Below are 16820 nucleotides of genomic sequence, written 5' to 3' on the forward strand. Positions count from 1 at the left end.
TAGTAAAGTTTAACAACAGAATGCAGAAATGAGTACCCCTGTCCTCCAGGTTTACAGGATACAAAGAAGCTGGAAATCATACTGACTCAACATGTTTTTGAATGTGCCTTATTAGTTTTACACATGACTTACCAGTCCTTATACGTATATGCTTTTATCTTAAGAACTTGTATTCACTGCTATGTTGCCGATTGTATGTCTACATCTCTTTGGTTCAAATAATCCTAAAAAGGGGCTGTATTTGAACACATTCAACATCTCACACACAAAGGTTTCTGTTAGAGGTTTTATTTTCACAATAAAACAATCATACAATTAAACATAATGCAAAGGTGGCTCCACAAAGATAACAAATGGCAAAGGGACTACAAAGATTAGTCAAAGCTGTACTAAAGCACCATGATAAAAAAAAAACATTAAGCAAAAAGGTGTTGACAGACTCTAGTTGGTCAGCAGGGGGATAAACCTAGCAAAAGCAAAATGCCTTAAAGAAAGACAGTTCTATGTAAAGTAATATGGTTTCTTGACATTCACGCCATATTCTGTGAGGGCAGGAGTCAGGTCCTCCATAGTCAGAGTGTACTTCTTATCCTATAAGTAGAGAAGAAGAAACACAAAACGTTATTACTTATCAGGAAGAACATATTATTTCGCACATTGCCCAAACTAAATAATGTATGTGTGTATTACATTTAAAGCACATGTAAAAAATAAAAGTAGCACTAACCTTTGTCTTACTCCTCGAGCTTCCTGAGGCAGTTCCCTTCATTTTACAGTATTGCAGCGCATCGTTGGCAATATCTGAGATAAACTTCTGAGAAGCAAGGGAGATCAAACGGATTCTAAAGAAATGAAAAAGAAAATCATTATTGTGCTTCTAATTGTCTATACCCAGCAACTCAAATTAGAAACTAGTAAGTCAGATGCATCTTCCCTTCTTGTGTCCAAAAAAATCATTGCAGCAACCATCATAAAGGTGACAATACATGGTTGATTAGGCTGAAGAGTCTGTACTTTATGCTCATATGAATGGAATATGGGTTGTGGTACTGACTCTATATCAGTTTACAGGTAAACTGATATAGAGTTGAAGTCCATTTGATGAAAGTCAGACAGTCAGTCAGTTTGTCTTAGTTTGTAAGATAGGTTTACAATATAATTATCATCTCAGCTTTCTTAAAATAAAAAAAAGTAATACGAAAAAAAGCTTAATAGACTGATTGCTTATATATAGTGACTCCACTTTATTTTGTGCCTGCCCTTCAACTCGAAAAACAGCACTACTAGCAGTCAACTCAAGATTTGAGGTAGCATTTCTGCACAGTCATAATCATGCCACTTACATTCTTGGATCGGAAGCCTCAAAGCCAGCCCGGTTGAGGTAGTAACCTGTAACTGCATCAGGAATCTGAGGGAAAAAAGAGCAGACTTCAGTTTGTGGTCAAACTTCATACAACCCACTTTAACTGCAAAGAACATTATTACTGTATGTTGGTCATACCGTGATGTTCAGCAAATTAACTTTATCTAGAACACTGGTATAGTCTCTGGCCACTGAACAAACTAACTTAGCTACTGTCTAAGGAGGGGAGTGCCAGTTAAATAACATGTTTACCAAAGCTAGGAGCATATTGTCACGATTGTCAATTGAATATTGACAACTATTTTAATATTTGGATAGAGATAATGGGTTTGGTTTTGTGTGTGCTTATGTTTGTGTAAGAGCATCCGTCCTCAGCTCATATTGCATCCTACTTAACACAGCGCCTTATATTGTTTCTGCTTATTTACGATTGTATGTTTAAGGAAGTCTCAAGGGTTGCAGAAAAATAACAAAAATTTGAAATAACTTTTCTATTGACCGTTTTATACCATTGTTGACACCTGACTCTTAAATTTATTTTGACCTACGGACAGGGGCAGTGTTGTGATCCACAACTACTTCACTAAATCTTGTGCTGATAAGTCAGAATAAAGTTGTAACACATATTTGGGTGGTTATTTAAACTGTATACTATGTAGGATAAAAGTTGCACCACAGTTGATAGGAAGACAGCACAAGGCTTAACTTATTGGATAAGCCGGAATCAGACACCCATTGGGATGTTCTATACAGAAACACGTTTTCCCCTGAATATCTATTTAACATAATGATGATAATCAGTAACCGTGGCTTGTAAAAAAAAAAACATGAAAATATGCAATCTTTTTCATTACTGGCCTCATCCCACACCTCTCCCCTTACAGTAAGCTGACTGAAACAACTTGACTTACCGTGGGAGTGTACTCCTCCAGCTGCATGAGGAAGTCTGCCAGCGGCATGGTGGGCAGAGCAGGCTTCAGATCTCCATTGGTAATGCCGCCAGGAACATACACACCGTTAGAGACAGACTCTGCTGATGGGGTCACCATGGCCGCAGAGGCTGAAGCTGTAATACAGGGGTTTGGGATGGATTCATTAGAAATGAAAGCAACAAAATGATATACATAACGTGTGCATTTTTTAAATAATTAGATAATACGGTCTTTACGTCCAGAAAAGGGTGTTTATCACCATCACCTAAAGAAAGGTTTGGGCTAAGTCCAAACCTTGTTGAAAAATTAGTGCTTCAAAGACTCGAAACATGACGCATAACTCCAAACATGACAGTGCATATTTAGTGACAGGCAAACATCTTCAGTAGAAATAAATTAGCTATCCTACTAAAATAAGTGGTGAGCGCAATAACACGGACAATAACATTGAGCTAGTAAAAGTAACATAATTACCATTACTCGTGAGCGAGGGGATGCTGCTGACGTTGGTTGTTGCATTGTCGTTTGCGATACAGTTATTTGAAGTTGAAGAAGTCGTGGAGGACACTCCAGTTGTGACAGATTGATTAACGTTGTCAATATTCATATTGATGTTACCGTTAGCTACCGCGCTAACCTTGGCTAGCTAGCACAGAGAAAACGTCCTAATATAGCCAACAGCGCAACCCCGTGCTATATAGCTCTAAGATTAGACTTTTAGAAAATACTTGTTGTGAAGTTAATGTATGAGGATGACTCAGAGGATATACAAATCACAGGATTAGGTGCTAGCTAGCATCTGAAATGTTTGTAGCTACAGAGCTGCAGAAAGCTGAGCTCACGCTGGCTGCAGAGCTAATAGCGTCACGTGACCCGGATCTGACGAAGGTAGTCGAAGATTCCCGAGGACCATCTAAAGTTACATTTTAGTTTTTGGGAGGATGCATGCTCAACATCTCTCCTCGTTTGTTGCATTGTATGTGATTTAGTTGGGTCAGCACTTTTAACTAGGTAGGCAACTGTATAGCTAAAGCTTAAAGAGAGAGTTTAGTAACGTTAGTAAAACCTCTTGAAGAAAAACTATGATAACTGTGATAAGTAAACCTAAAAAAGAGGTTACAAATATGTTGTCTTTTACAATCAATATGATTTTTTTCATTAAAAAAACAATGAAGCCTTTTTATATATTTGGTGGAAAATACTATCCCCATTATATCGTTATCAGAATTTGAGTCTTTGTGCAAGTGCAACAGAGTCAAAGGTAAAACAGTGCAGGTCATATGGATTTTAAAGTTTTTTGCTGGGGTCAAGACGGAGAGATCAGCAAGCTTTGAGTTAATAATAATAACAATAATAATAAAACCTGTAAATCGTTCAAATAAATTAACTAGAACAAGAAGAGGACATTTTAACGGAGAGCATTTATCGTATTCTAAACAAAGCAGTTTAAGAGACGTGGAGAACGTGACATGACCACGCGTTTATTGACAACCCTCGCATGACTGCTGTGACCTCAATGACCCTCAATTGAAACCGACTGGTCTTCCCACAAAATAAAACAGCAACTCCAGCTGCCTGGATCTTACAGATATCGTATTATATTAATGTCTGAATAATATCCACTCGTGTGCGTTCAACATTTGGAATGTTTCTTTAACCTTGCAACGACTGTACGTTTCCTAAAAGGAAATAATTGTTTACGATATAGAGTCTATGTTTACGAGCAGCCTTGAACGCAACATAAGATCCTCGTGCACACTGCAGGGGGCGTTACGCAACTTTGTGGCTGATATGCTGTCGGATTTTTTGTCCGAAGAAGTGAACCAGTGTTGTTGTAGTCACATATTGACCAGACTCAGATGTGTTTGTAGCGGTTTGTAGTCGTGTCTCTGGACAACATAGGACCAACGCGGAAACAGAGGGGGTTTTGACAGCTGTATGGGACAAAACCGGTAGGCCTATTGAACCAAATTAAACCGATAAATACAGATTTAACCAGAAAAACGGTTTTAATGAGCTAGCTCTCTACCTTTTAAAGCTATTGTTTGACCAGCGTATTTTGAAGTCTGGTTTACAAACTTAACCTTGAAATGCATGCTATACTGGTCGATGTCTAACGAGCTGTGTAGTGAATACCAGATATGAGGAATGATGTTGCAGACAGGTGTAGACTGGATCAAGCTGGGACTGGTGAGTGTTTGTCACCTTACAACCATTACAAGCTTTGATTTGTGGTAAAGTTCACAGGCTGCCAGAATGACTTCCCCAGTCCGTCTCATCGTGGTGGGAGCTGGCTGTCGAGGAGAGATCTACTCCAGTTTTGGATCCATCCACCCCGAACGACTTAAGGTCAGGAGAGGACCCACTGCTGCCTTGTCTTGTTTAATAAGCAGTCATTTTTGTTTCTTTATTGATTAAAAAGCACAACGTTGCCTCATAATATCTTTGTGACACAAATAAGCGAAGATGAGACCATGGACAACATATTAATGTAACAAACATTGTAAGTGCTATAGAAGCAATATGTCACACATTCATACAAGTAAAACTTCCTATATGTTGTCTTTTAGGCTACTTAAAGTACAATTTGATCCAGAAGCTATACTTTTTTACTTTTTCCTACTGTATTACTTGACTAAATATCTGAGTATTTATTTTCTATGTTTAACAGAGCACTTGTTTTATGTTCAGTTCATAAACTTAAACTCTTTCAGGTTGTTGGAGTAGCTGATCCAAGGAAATTTGCTCGCACTAAACTTCAACAGCAGCACAACATTGTAGATGAAAACATATTTGAAGGTGAGCACCAAAAGATAAAATTGCATTTAATTGTTTATAATGATCTATCTTATAATAAATCAGTGAATGACCTTTGTTTCAGATTGGCACACTATGGTTGAAAGAGAAAAGTTTGCAGATGCAGTGGCGATTTGTACTCCAGACCGCCTTCATAAAGTACATTTTAATGTATATTCTACTTTGTATTATCTGTCTGAGTTATCTGGAATTGTTGTTATGGTATTTTTTGCTATTAACAAACCTGTTTGTGCTTCCCAGGAACCTGCAGTGGCTTTTGCCAAGAAGGGCTATCATGTTCTGCTGGAGAAACCAATGGCAGTGAGTGTCTTGTAAATAGACTTGAAACATAACTCTAACCTAAGGTGTAATAATCCTACAGAAGGACAGCATTACATTGTTTCCTGTTTGTCTGTAATTTTCCATTTGAATAAAAAGGGACCTTTTAAAAAAAACATGCTACCATACATTTATACTGTATTTTGAATGACATGTCATGACATTTCTTTTGAGCATGTCAAAAACATTGGAATATAATGTTTTTTTGTAAGCTTTTTAAATAAGAAATCTTTTTTTTTTTTTTCTGTGATTGTGTTTATGTTCATGTGACTTAAGACGACTGCTGAAGACTGCACAGCGATCGTGGAGGCTTGCACTCAGAGTGGCGTGATGCTATCGGTGGGACACGTTCTCCGGTATGATCCTGTCATTCACAATATAAAGGTGAACATTTCCCTTCACAATTTCTGTTCCTGAAAACATTTGCCAGTTGTTTCCCACCAGGCATGGCTAAAAGTTTGGGTTCAATTTGGGAACCTTAAAAAAAAAACCTCATATAGAGTTTTAATACGTTTTTAAATATGGTGTTTCAATGAGATAACACACTTTAGTGGTGAAGAAAATTCAAATTGGAGTTTTAACTTGATTGTTTTTTCTTTGCAGGAGCTGATAGATGCTGGAGCTATAGGTGATGTGATGCACATTCAGCACCTTGAGCCGGTAAACCCATTCTTTAAACATTAACCATATTCCTGATGTTATAATAAATGTGATTACCATCAAGGCATAACTCTTACAGATGAGTCTTGTCAACCTCTTGTTCCAGGTCGGGTTTTGGCACTTTGCTCACTCATTTGTCCGGGGAAACTGGAGGAATGAAGAGGAGAGCTCTTTCGCTCTTTTGGCTAAATCCTGCCATGACATCGACCTAATACATCACTGGGCAGGGGCACGCAGGTAAACCATCACCTCCCTACTCCCTGCTCATCTAATTAAGCAAGTAAGATGTAGTAACACTTTTATCCGACCACAGTATTTTTTAACAGGTAACGTGTAGGGCTGCTCGATTATGGCAAAAATCATAATCTCGATTATTTGGGTCAATAATTGATATCACGATTATTAAAAGCAATTACCAATTTACTTTGAAAACATCCATTTATTGAAAAAGAAATGTTGAACAGTATTTGAACAGTTGATTACCCTGAACTTTAAGTATAATTCAACTGAAACACCAATACAAAAATAAAATAAATAATCGTTTAATTTTCGATTATGTTGTTTTAATAATCGTTGCAAGTCAAAATCGTAATTGCGATTAAAACACGATTTAATTGAGCAGCCCTAGTAACGTGGTTGTTTTCTGTGAGGTCATTTCCTATTTTTCCTGTCATTCATGAATGATTAACCTTGCTTTTTGTACTTGGCAGGTGTTTGAAAGTTACATCATTTGGATCTGTCAGCCACTTCGGAAAAAAAGACAAGGTCTGTGTTCTCTTCACAGAATGTGGATACAAAGAAATAATCACTATCACAATAGAAACCAGTAGCCCCTGAATATTTGAACACTTGTTATTAAAGATCTATAAACATTATGTGAAAAAGTAAATACATTGCAACTTTCAAATCCTTTTTTAAATTGCTGAGTTGTTTTTGTGTCACTAAGATGTATTACATCTATGACAGTTCTCTGCATTATTTCAAAAGAAAAGGTCTTCACTATGCATGAATATAAAATGTGATGGGTGTTCTTTCTCAGCCAGCAGGTGCTGGGAATTGCTGCCTGGATTGTTCAATAGAAGCAGACTGTCCATACTCGGCACGCAAAATCTACATGGATAGAGTGAAACAGGTTTCAAGCCAGTTATATCACCAACTCATTACATTTCTTTACCACACGTGAACATAATACTCTAAGCATATTTTCCTATGTTCTTTGTGTGTGTTTTAGGGTAACACTGGATGGCCTGTATCAGTTATTTGTCCGAACTCGTTCCCTGACATTGAGTCAGTGACTGAGGCCCTGGAGACTGGACCATATGGCCGCTGTGTTTACGAGTGTGACAATGATGTCTGCAGTAACCAGGTTAGAAAACACTCAACACCCACTCCTAATCTCCATAGGAATCCATGCTCAACTATACCCATATTAACAACACGCTTTGTTGCTGATTAAATTAAACTTGGTGGTATCAACAGGGTTAGTACTTATTCTTCAAAGTGTGAAAAATGCTTGAATCTGAAAACCTTCTTTTTCACCTATACAGTCATTCTTATAAAGCAGGGGTGTCCAAAATACGGCCCGGGGGCCAAATGCTGCCCACAGGCCATTTTGAATCGGCCCTCAGCAAATAAAAAAATTATAATGAAATATGGCCCACAAATTAAACTTGTGCTTTTCCTAGATTGTACTTCTTAAATATATATGTACACATTTATTACACAGTAGTATTCATGTGTTAATAAGCCCACTTTTTAAATAAATCCAGTCAATTCATGAAAACATTTTCTAACAAATCTTAGTTGATAAAAAAAAAAAAGCCCAATAACTTATTTACATAACAATCTTGAGATAGAGCCTTCATATTTGTTCTTATTATAAGCAATCTGAAGCTTCTGTTTTAAGGAGTTGCCAACAAGATAAATGAAACTTATAGAGAGCTGTGAGGCTGTTTCTTTCTTAAAGCATATTCATGTATCAGGCCTGATTTACCTACATTTTGCTAACTTATAACTGGACTTACGAGGCAATATACCTCACCTCTATAAGTGGCCCAGCCCTTCGTATATTTTTCTTTATGTGGCCTTCTGTGAAAAATGTTTGGACACCCCTGATATAAAGCAAACATCTTTGAATATCTTAAATGAAACAAGCACATCATCATATTTGATTGTTGTCACCTGGCGTCTCACACTGGAATTAGCTGAGCATTAAAGAATAAAAACATACATCCAAATTACTACAAAACACTGGTTGAATACATTAAGTGACACTATTTATTGATTGCTATGGGTACAAAGAAAACCTTAAGTGTATTTGAAGTAACAATTATTAAGATGTGATGAAGGAGTCAGGACCTTTCTGGGTTAATGTAACTTGACATTTCTTGAATTGAATATCAGATTAAACCAGCTAAAATGTTTCTAATGCAGCGTCTTTTCTCCTTTTCTGTCTGCCTAGGTTGTTAACATGGAGTTTGAAGGGGGTCTGACGGCAGCCTTTTCCATGGTGGCGTTCACTGAGGAGATATGCAAGCGAAAAACTACTATCTATGGCAGCAAGGTGGGACTAGCAGAAATTAGAAAAGTGAAAAAATGCTAAAACTGAATTGTTGCTACAAAAATAATAGAAGTCAGCAAGGAAATGATAAATCATCTGCTGCCTCACAGTCATTCTACTTAACCAAAAAAAAGGGGGTTATAATGAAAACAAATCACAGCACTGTTGACCACAAGCTAATGGTGTGAAGTTTGTAGACACCCAAATCATACTGTGAGCTCATACTCTGCTGCTAAGATGGATGCATCAGTTACATCACATTGTATAATGAACTGTGTCTTCACAGGGGGAGCTGTCATGTGACGGCCATGAGGTACGTGTGTTTGACTTCCTGACCCAAAGATCCACAAAGCACTCGCCGCTCAGTGGAGCCCCCAGGCGCTTCATGTCCATGAGTGGTCATGGTGGAGCAGACTACTACCTTATGGATGCCTTTGTTTCTGCTGTGGCTGTGAGTGCATCTTATACTATTTATTGTGTTTAGTATTGGCTTGCTATTGATTTGAATCCAACCTGTACCTTCAGGTGTTTTTGCAGACTAAGTGTTTACTGTATTTACATAAAAATCCTGTTCCTCCCTTTCCGAGGGAGCTCCATGGGACCTTATTTCGGAAAAAGTATGTATTGAAGTCAATGGCGAGAGAAAGATTACACTTTTTTGTGTGTGAAACCGCTCAATGTCTCCCGTCTCGCACCACACACCAAGACGGCTGTCACGTTGGCACATTTCACTTCTTCCTTTCAGAATGAAGCGAAAAGTATTAAAAGAGGTGAAAATCACTACAAGTCTGGGCATGTTGAGAGCTGTACATACACAAAAGGGGAGTTAGACGGTTCCGTAAGAGCCAGCATGCGGGTCCGGGATTCTGGGATTTGTAGTCTTTCTAGTTGCGTATTTTTCATAGTCTTATATTTCAACAGTTTTATGACAAATTGTGACTTTTTTGACATGGAAATTATCTTTTAAATTGACAAACATTATATGTAATTCGTGGCACAATTCAAACAGGATCTAAAGATAATCTTTCTCTCCCCATTGACTTCAATACATAATTTTTCCGAAATCCCATGAAGTAGTAGATTGGCGGGATGGTTGGTTGATGTGTGTTTCTGTGTTTTTGTGAGGGCAGAACAATAATCCTTCCCTGATCCGCTCTGGTCCTGAGGAGACGCTGCTGAGCCACCTGCTGGTGTTTGAAGCTGAGCGCTCGCGGCTGGAGGGCCGGGTGGTGTACTGTGGGGACCTGGCCACAGATAGACCACTGGAAAAATGAAACTGATGAAACCTTAAAAATCAAACACTATAATGAAGCTTAGCGACACCATTTTATTCTTTCCTGCTTTTACCCAATCAGCTTACTGCAGCTGTTCACTCTTTAAAGTTAGACCAATCATCTGAGCCGAGGGCCAAATCGTGGACTGTAATGGGCCTGATTGTTTACTGTATGTTGCTCAGGGATTTTAATACTGTGTGATGTGTGTATGAACGTTTGTGTAAGTGAATGAATGTGTGAACCTGTTAATCTTTTAATTATGCAGTATTATGCCAAATATTTTATAATTTGTTGTTAAAGGTGGGGTAAGTAATTTCGGAGAAACCAGCTTGAGTGCGCTAGAATTGGAAAATACACAACCGGAGAAAATCTGCCACTTCCTTACAGAGCCCCTCCTCCAACAAACACAAACGCGCACATGACCAATGAGGGCACGAGATAAGTTTGTGCACAGATGGAAGGCTGACAGGCAGGTAGGCCATCCAGTTGTTTTAGCCGGGCCGGCTAAAATGATTGGTCGTGCTTTTTACAGTACTACGGCTTCCACAGATGACATTTTGTTATGGATCTTTTGTCAAAGCACTTCAGATATTCATTGCTATCGGGATGTTAAGAGCATTCCATGGAATATAACAAAAAGTGTATCTCGAGCCGGTTTCTCAAACTTACCTACCCCAGCTTTAAGCATGTCATATTGTTATTATGAAGAAATTATGTTAATGTGAGTAGTCTTATACTTTCTAGTAAAAAATGTAAAGTCTGTGTAATTTAAATTGCCTTTGAGTTGTTGTTGTTGTTGTTGTTGTTGTTGCCTCTCTGTCGTACGCCTTTGTCAGGGTGTTTTAACAGATATTTTGTCGCCCGTCTATCTGTCACTTTAAATGGCACCTTAAAATGCTTTGGGCTTTAATGTCAAAAAAGAAGGATTAAGAAAGAGCAAAGATACATTACTTTAATTCATAAGTACCACTGACTGTTAAGAAACTCACATTGATTTACGTAAACGCCACTACCTCCCCATCTTCTTGTAAGTCAATAACTGATTTACAACATGTTATGTCCATCTAAACATTCACTAAAGAAGCATACAATATAATAAAGCTTTTAAAAAATACAAATCCCAGCACAGACTTGTTTCCGCTGGCTCAGGAGCAGCATCGACTGACAACATCAGTCAGTCTTCTTTTTCCTCTGAGCCTGAGGGAAAAAAAATAATAAACCTCTTTTTTGTCATTTACATTCAATAAACCTACTTAAATCAGCTATTGGATGAGAGCTTTAATATGGAATGATCAACCTACATAGACGGGTTACATTTTGTGACAGATATAATTCTTAATGTGGGTAACTGGATATTCAAAACAACATCATTTTTAATTGTTACATTTTTAAGGAATTGAGAAGTATTTGAGTTACACTCACCCTCTTTTTGACCAGTGTCAGTAGAACATCTCTCCTCACTGGCTCCTTTGCCTCCAACAGCACCGACTCCAAAAGGTCTGGATCCGCACTGAGATTGTAAATGCATACATTAAAACGATAATAATTAAAGAGAACAAGAGGTTTTCTGTGTTTATGGGGTCGCTATTGGCCTTTGATTAAGAAGTATATATCATAAACGTTTTAGCTTCATGTCTGATACGTGCACACTTATCTAGATTCTTCACCAGACTCAGGGACAGTTTCATGCCACAGGCCATAAGACTATTAAACACCTGAACCTTTGAAACAACATCCATAACATTCATCTGGCTGCAACTTAGAAATGATGTATCTAATATATTATATTCCAATCACTTGTATATAGATTCTTATTGCACTATTTTTCTTTTTGTATTTACTATTGTGTTGCACTGTTGGAGGAGCCTGGGACCTAAGATTTTCATCGTCATAACTACACTGTAGCTATGTACGTATGACTGGTAAAAGCCTTGAACCTTGAGATTAAAACAACACCTACACAGGTGCAGGGGTCTCAGCAGCAGAGGGGGGTCTCACAGCTCTGGGGGTCTTTCCCAGGAGCTGCCCAGCGATGGTGCTCAGATTGTCAATGTCCTGGAGACGGGAAAGAATATTAATATGCAGAAGTCTTTCCGGTTGCCAGACTTCCATGCACCATTTACATTTCTTCATATTCACTTACCCACTGGTTTTTAACGTTTTCCTGGAAATGGAGAAAGGACTGCAGAGAGAGAAGCTCATTGACTCTGTTCTCCACCTCTGTCAGGTATTCTGCAATGTTTTCCTCCTGCACTCCATCAGAGGAGCCCAACTTGTTGCAGATCTCAGAGCTGTCACCGCTTATCTGAAGCAATGACTCGCAACCTAGTAAAAGTAGTTATGAGATTTAAAGTACAATATATCTACAAGACTGTTGTAATGTTAATTCTATCTTCCACTGGTAGATGAAAGTTTCCTTTTTATACATTTTATGAGCTATTTACCACATTTGTCTATACTTATTCATGTGTACTATAGCTGATGACTGGCATGAAATGTACTCTACTTTTGTCCACTGGTTCTGTTGTCAAGATTACATCTACATTTAACACAGAGCACATTTACATGAATAAACAAATGATTTAACAGTACATGAACTCCAACCCAGTTTGTGTAATCCCACCCAATGTTATTTATTTAGACAATACATGTGTTTTCTACTGAGAAAATACAAGACACAAATTGCTAAACTCTATCAGCAGGGGGCGGCATTGGCTGCGACAAAATGTCTTTGGGCACTTAACTGAACCCCAATTCATCTCCATGGCATTGACAACACTTGTTTGTGAATGTTTAACTCTCCTGGTGAGTACTTTCTGTTTCTGTGTTGGTGAATGCTGACACTAGGAAAGCACTATATACATTTCTGTTAGATAATGTCATGCAGGGTTGCCCTACGCAGTACCTTCTTTGAGCTGATCTAGGAGCTTTTCCATGAACTCAACGCGCGTTTGGAAACTTGCCAGCTGGTGCTCCATCACCTCTTGCTCGATGGAGACTTTAATCTGAAGCGCCTGATGTTGCTCCTGCTGCCGCTGTTTCTCAGCTACAAACATCTCTCTCTCATTGCAACGCTTTCAGTCAAAGACATAACCGCAATTATATTTATTTTCTTCTTTTCTCCTTCTTAACACAGTCATACACAGAGAAGAACCTACCTGAGAGATCTGCCTTTGAAGGGTCTCTGCTTCCTTTTGCTGATAGTTGACAAATTTCATTAAAGTGTAGGTCTTCTCCTCCACTATTGGAAATAAATCACAACATATTTCAATTGCTGTTAAAGAGGCACAATTTCCATTGCCCCTCTAATTGTTCTAATAAGGACTTACTTTGTAGGAAGTTCCTGACAAGTTTGTCCAGGTCACTTTCTTCTGTGACTTCGAGGATCTTTTTGATAGCATCCTCAAAATCTTCTGGACCCAATTCCTTAGAATCCAATTGCTTGCGCTTCACTGTAGGGACGGATATGAAACTTAGGAGAACCATATATTAAAATGTCCTTGCATTAACTATAATACCTGATGGGGAAATATTTTACTAAGGTGTTGTTATAAACGGAATTAAGTAATTATATGTTCTGTGTATTGGGTTACAGATACATATATTCACTTACTAAAGGCATGTTATATTTAAAATGTAAAACATTGATTCAAAATAGTTTGATAATAAAAGAAAATCCATGAACATGAGCCAAAGAAGCTCAGCAGAGGCCTTGAATGACAGAAATGGAAATATGTGTCATTAAATACAAAACACTAATTGGATGTTAATACAAAGTTACTATAGAAAAATGTTCTTTTTGTTCAGGCATTTGCGGGTCATGCAGTAGCATATTTTGAACACAAGGTGTCATTAATTCATTTTATTAGTAGTTAATTAGTAGTATTTAGAATGCGTTTTAGCACTGAAAAATATCAGATTAGTGTGCAATATCAGAGCAATATTGACGAGGCATTTTTGTTTGCAAAAATGTGAATATTATATATACGACACAGGTTACAATCATCATTAAACTTCAAGTTCAAAAAGACAAAGGAACATTATATTGATCCCTTCAAATGCATGACACAGTTTGGTCTCAGGTTAGAAAGGTGGCAAAGCATATTTTTGTTCAAAGAATAAGATATAAATTACCCTTGTCCCAGCTGCGTGCAAAATCCTTTATGTCAAGGAAAATCTCAAAGTTGCAGTTTCGAGACATTTCTTTTTCCAGGTTGCTGTTCTGTTTGATGAACTGTTCCACATCCTTAGCATTCTGCTCCATCAGCATCCTCTGTCTTTCCTGAAACTTCACACTAGGTGTAGCCATAAATATACAACACATTGGAGAGTTATACATTGTGGATGTACTTTATCTTGAATCTAAGAGGTTAGCTACCAACAAAATATTATAGTAAAATGTAAGCAGACACTCAACTGTATCACTTTATAATGCATTTATTTGTCATCTATTAGATATCAAGACATATAAGAACCTTTAAGGCTCAGCTGAATAAAGTGGAACTGCTTTGTAAGTACAATAGTCACTGTCAAAACAAATGCCTTTTCTTTCCTCTACCCGATGAGAAAAAATATGAATATGCACTCTAACCTAACACAGTGTGTCATAATAAAGGCAAATATATTTAAAATATATAAACTACATTTAGAGTGCTGCTAAATTGTTTACCTGGCATTAAAGGCTTCAGTGCATTTAGCCATCAGGCTACCAATATCCTTGCGAAGTGCATGCAGCTCCTGGATGACATAAAACAGAGATGGTTGTCTACATTCTCAACATAATATTAAGACCCCATCACTGGCCCTCCCACATTAAACCATCTCAACAATTAACAGACAAGTCCTCTGCAGCTATATAAAACTGAAAAAAGCTCATTTAGGAACTGACTAATGTTAAGTGAATGTACCTTTCCCAGGCGAGATTGAACATTTAGGAACTGTTTCTTCTCCATCTGCATTTTCTTCAGCTCATCCCTCAACTCTCCATTCCTGTTCATCGTTGTATTGAAGCTTTTTCCAGCCTAGAATAGAAATATACCTTAATTGAAGTTTGTGTTTGTCAGTAACAGGTGTCAAGGTGGAATAACAAAAAAAATAAAAAATAGGACATATTGGTGAAACATTAACACTAACCCTGTGCAATTTGTTTTCCATGAAAAAAGTGTTTTTCAGTAAGTATTTCCCAGGTTTTATACTGAACTGTGTAGTTCCCCCACCAGTCTTCTGTTCCACCAACTTCCTCTCCCATTGTATGATCTTTAAACATTTCAAAATAAGTCAGGTGAATTGTGATAAGAATATCAAGAGAATTTCACTGGTTGGCATGAAAAACACACTTCACCTGTTCTTTCAAAGATGCCACTTTGCCTTTTTCTGCTTGCCACTCCTGCTCTATTTTGTCCCCATAGACCAACATGTCAGTGAGGTCATGAACAACACTAGTATCAGTCCAACGGGTAAACCTACTCTGAGAAAACCTTAGACTTCGTAAATGCTCTTCACGTTCCTCCAGTAGCCTCTGGATCTCTCGGCTGATCAAACAAGCAAATATTTATACACAGTGGTTGGAAAAACATGTGAAACAAGTTACACCTCCGGTTAACTTAAACAAAGAACTGATGCCTTAAACATCTACATAAGTATCTTTTTTTTTATTATTAACTGCTGTTTTCACTTCTCACTCTTACTATTTAGGATCTACAGGGCAGGCTTTCCTGGCAAGGTTGACTTAACAACGTTTCTTCCTTTGCACATGCCTTCCCCTTTAATTTATCTGGAGACACAGTATGATTATGACTATTTTGTAGACTAAAAGAACACCAAATTTAAATATGATGCTAGTAAGCATGTGGCATCATATCTTTGTTAAATATATTGGCACACATTGGTAAATAAAAAGGACACCACTTACTTGTCTCTGCAGATAAGGAACTGGGTTTTCTCAGTATATGCTTTCTTTGTTCCTTCTGCTTTGCGATACTGCTGCTGCAGTTTGTTCAGGTCTGTTTCAGCTGAAATATAAATATGATTTATTTAGCTATGTATTTTTCATAATATACAATAATTTAGGGTTTTCGAACGGAGGTCGTTTTTAATTTTACAGTGATTGGTGTGAAATATACCTGGCTAATCTAGCAAGCTGTTATTCATTATGTGTAACCTATGTGTGTAACATAGCAAGCAAGTAGCATAACGTCATGTAGGCTATCATAAAGCTTCTAAGTGTTTTATTGATTACGACCGGAAATTGACAGTAAATAGTTACACAGTTACAAGATGTGTATATAACGAAGATCATCACTTACAATAATCCACCAGGGATGGACTCCTGCCGGCAGATGATCGCCGACTCATGTTGAACTACGGTTATAAATCTGGAAAAATAAAATTAAGCTTTACCACACTGCTAACTTCTTAAACGAGTTAGCATAACACTCATCTAGTTCACCTGGGTAGTTTATTAGTAAGTGAGCCTTACAAACACTTAACTAAATAAACACAATTACTAGTGTTAAAATAGTAAATATTACAATACTAGCATTAGCTAACTAACTAGCATTAACTGAATTAGCGTTAGCAGAATTTGGTGCATTGCCTTTACCCTTGATTCGGCAGTTAGATAGTTAAATAACTAAAGATAGGCAATGTTAAAACAAGTTCAAACTATGTGATGGGGAGAAAATATAACGAGTCGTTATTTACCGTCTATGTTGGGTAAGTAAATGAGCAACGTTTCGTTATGTGCAGCTCAAATGTACAACTGTTAACTGTTATTTTTTCATTCTAAGCTAGCTAATGCCACACTGCTTTGATATGTGCTTGGTGCTTAGACGTTAGCGGTGACTTTGCTAAATAACATCAGACACAAAATAAAATACATGTAATTAATTGTTAAT

At 37.6% G+C, this 16820-nt stretch overlaps 3 protein-coding genes across 5 annotated transcripts; 1 reads left to right on the top strand and 2 right to left on the bottom strand.

Moving 5' to 3' along the window:
- Positions 1–272: 272 nt before the first annotated feature.
- Positions 273–3194, bottom strand: taf10 (TAF10 RNA polymerase II, TATA box binding protein (TBP)-associated factor). The gene is made up of 5 exons (XM_079674904.1): positions 2770–3194; positions 2275–2429; positions 1344–1408; positions 728–842; positions 273–591 (listed from the first exon to the last, which is right to left on the bottom strand). The coding sequence occupies exons 1-5, from the start codon at positions 2900–2902 to the stop codon at positions 502–504; spliced, it is 558 nt and encodes a 185-aa protein (XP_079531030.1). The 5' UTR covers positions 2903–3194; the 3' UTR covers positions 273–501.
- A 727-nt stretch (positions 3195–3921) lies between these two features.
- On the top strand, positions 3922–10697 carry LOC307035506 (putative oxidoreductase YteT). 2 transcript variants are annotated; one of them, XM_079674903.1, is made up of 14 exons: positions 3922–4247; positions 4543–4644; positions 5010–5094; positions 5177–5250; positions 5353–5412; positions 5707–5814; positions 6034–6090; positions 6197–6327; positions 6801–6855; positions 7130–7222; positions 7322–7456; positions 8552–8653; positions 8937–9101; positions 9781–10697. In XM_079674903.1, the coding sequence occupies exons 2-14, from the start codon at positions 4552–4554 to the stop codon at positions 9922–9924; spliced, it is 1302 nt and encodes a 433-aa protein (XP_079531029.1). In that variant the 5' UTR covers positions 3922–4247; positions 4543–4551; the 3' UTR covers positions 9925–10697. The 2 variants fall into 2 exon arrangements, with proteins under 2 accessions (XP_079531029.1, XP_079531028.1); XM_079674902.1 differs by having other exon boundaries at positions 3924–4247; positions 4536–4644.
- Positions 10698–10862: 165 nt separating this feature from the next.
- Positions 10863–16820, bottom strand: LOC307035504 (outer dynein arm-docking complex subunit 1-like). 2 transcript variants are annotated; one of them, XM_079674899.1, is made up of 15 exons: positions 16627–16817; positions 16230–16298; positions 15836–15935; positions 15266–15455; positions 15058–15180; positions 14832–14945; positions 14594–14661; positions 14059–14219; positions 13254–13376; positions 13083–13165; positions 12830–12998; positions 12068–12249; positions 11885–11979; positions 11347–11434; positions 10863–11121 (listed from the first exon to the last, which is right to left on the bottom strand). In XM_079674899.1, exons 2-15 carry the CDS (start codon positions 16276–16278, stop codon positions 11095–11097), a joined length of 1572 nt encoding a protein of 523 aa, XP_079531025.1. In that variant the 5' UTR covers positions 16279–16298; positions 16627–16817; the 3' UTR covers positions 10863–11094. The 2 variants fall into 2 exon arrangements, with proteins under 2 accessions (XP_079531025.1, XP_079531024.1); XM_079674898.1 differs by having other exon boundaries at positions 10863–11434; positions 16627–16820.

The sequence above is a fragment of the Notothenia rossii genome (genome assembly GCF_949606895.1).
Source record: "Notothenia rossii genome assembly, chromosome: 4".
NCBI classification, from domain to species: domain Eukaryota; kingdom Metazoa; phylum Chordata; class Actinopteri; order Perciformes; family Nototheniidae; genus Notothenia; species Notothenia rossii.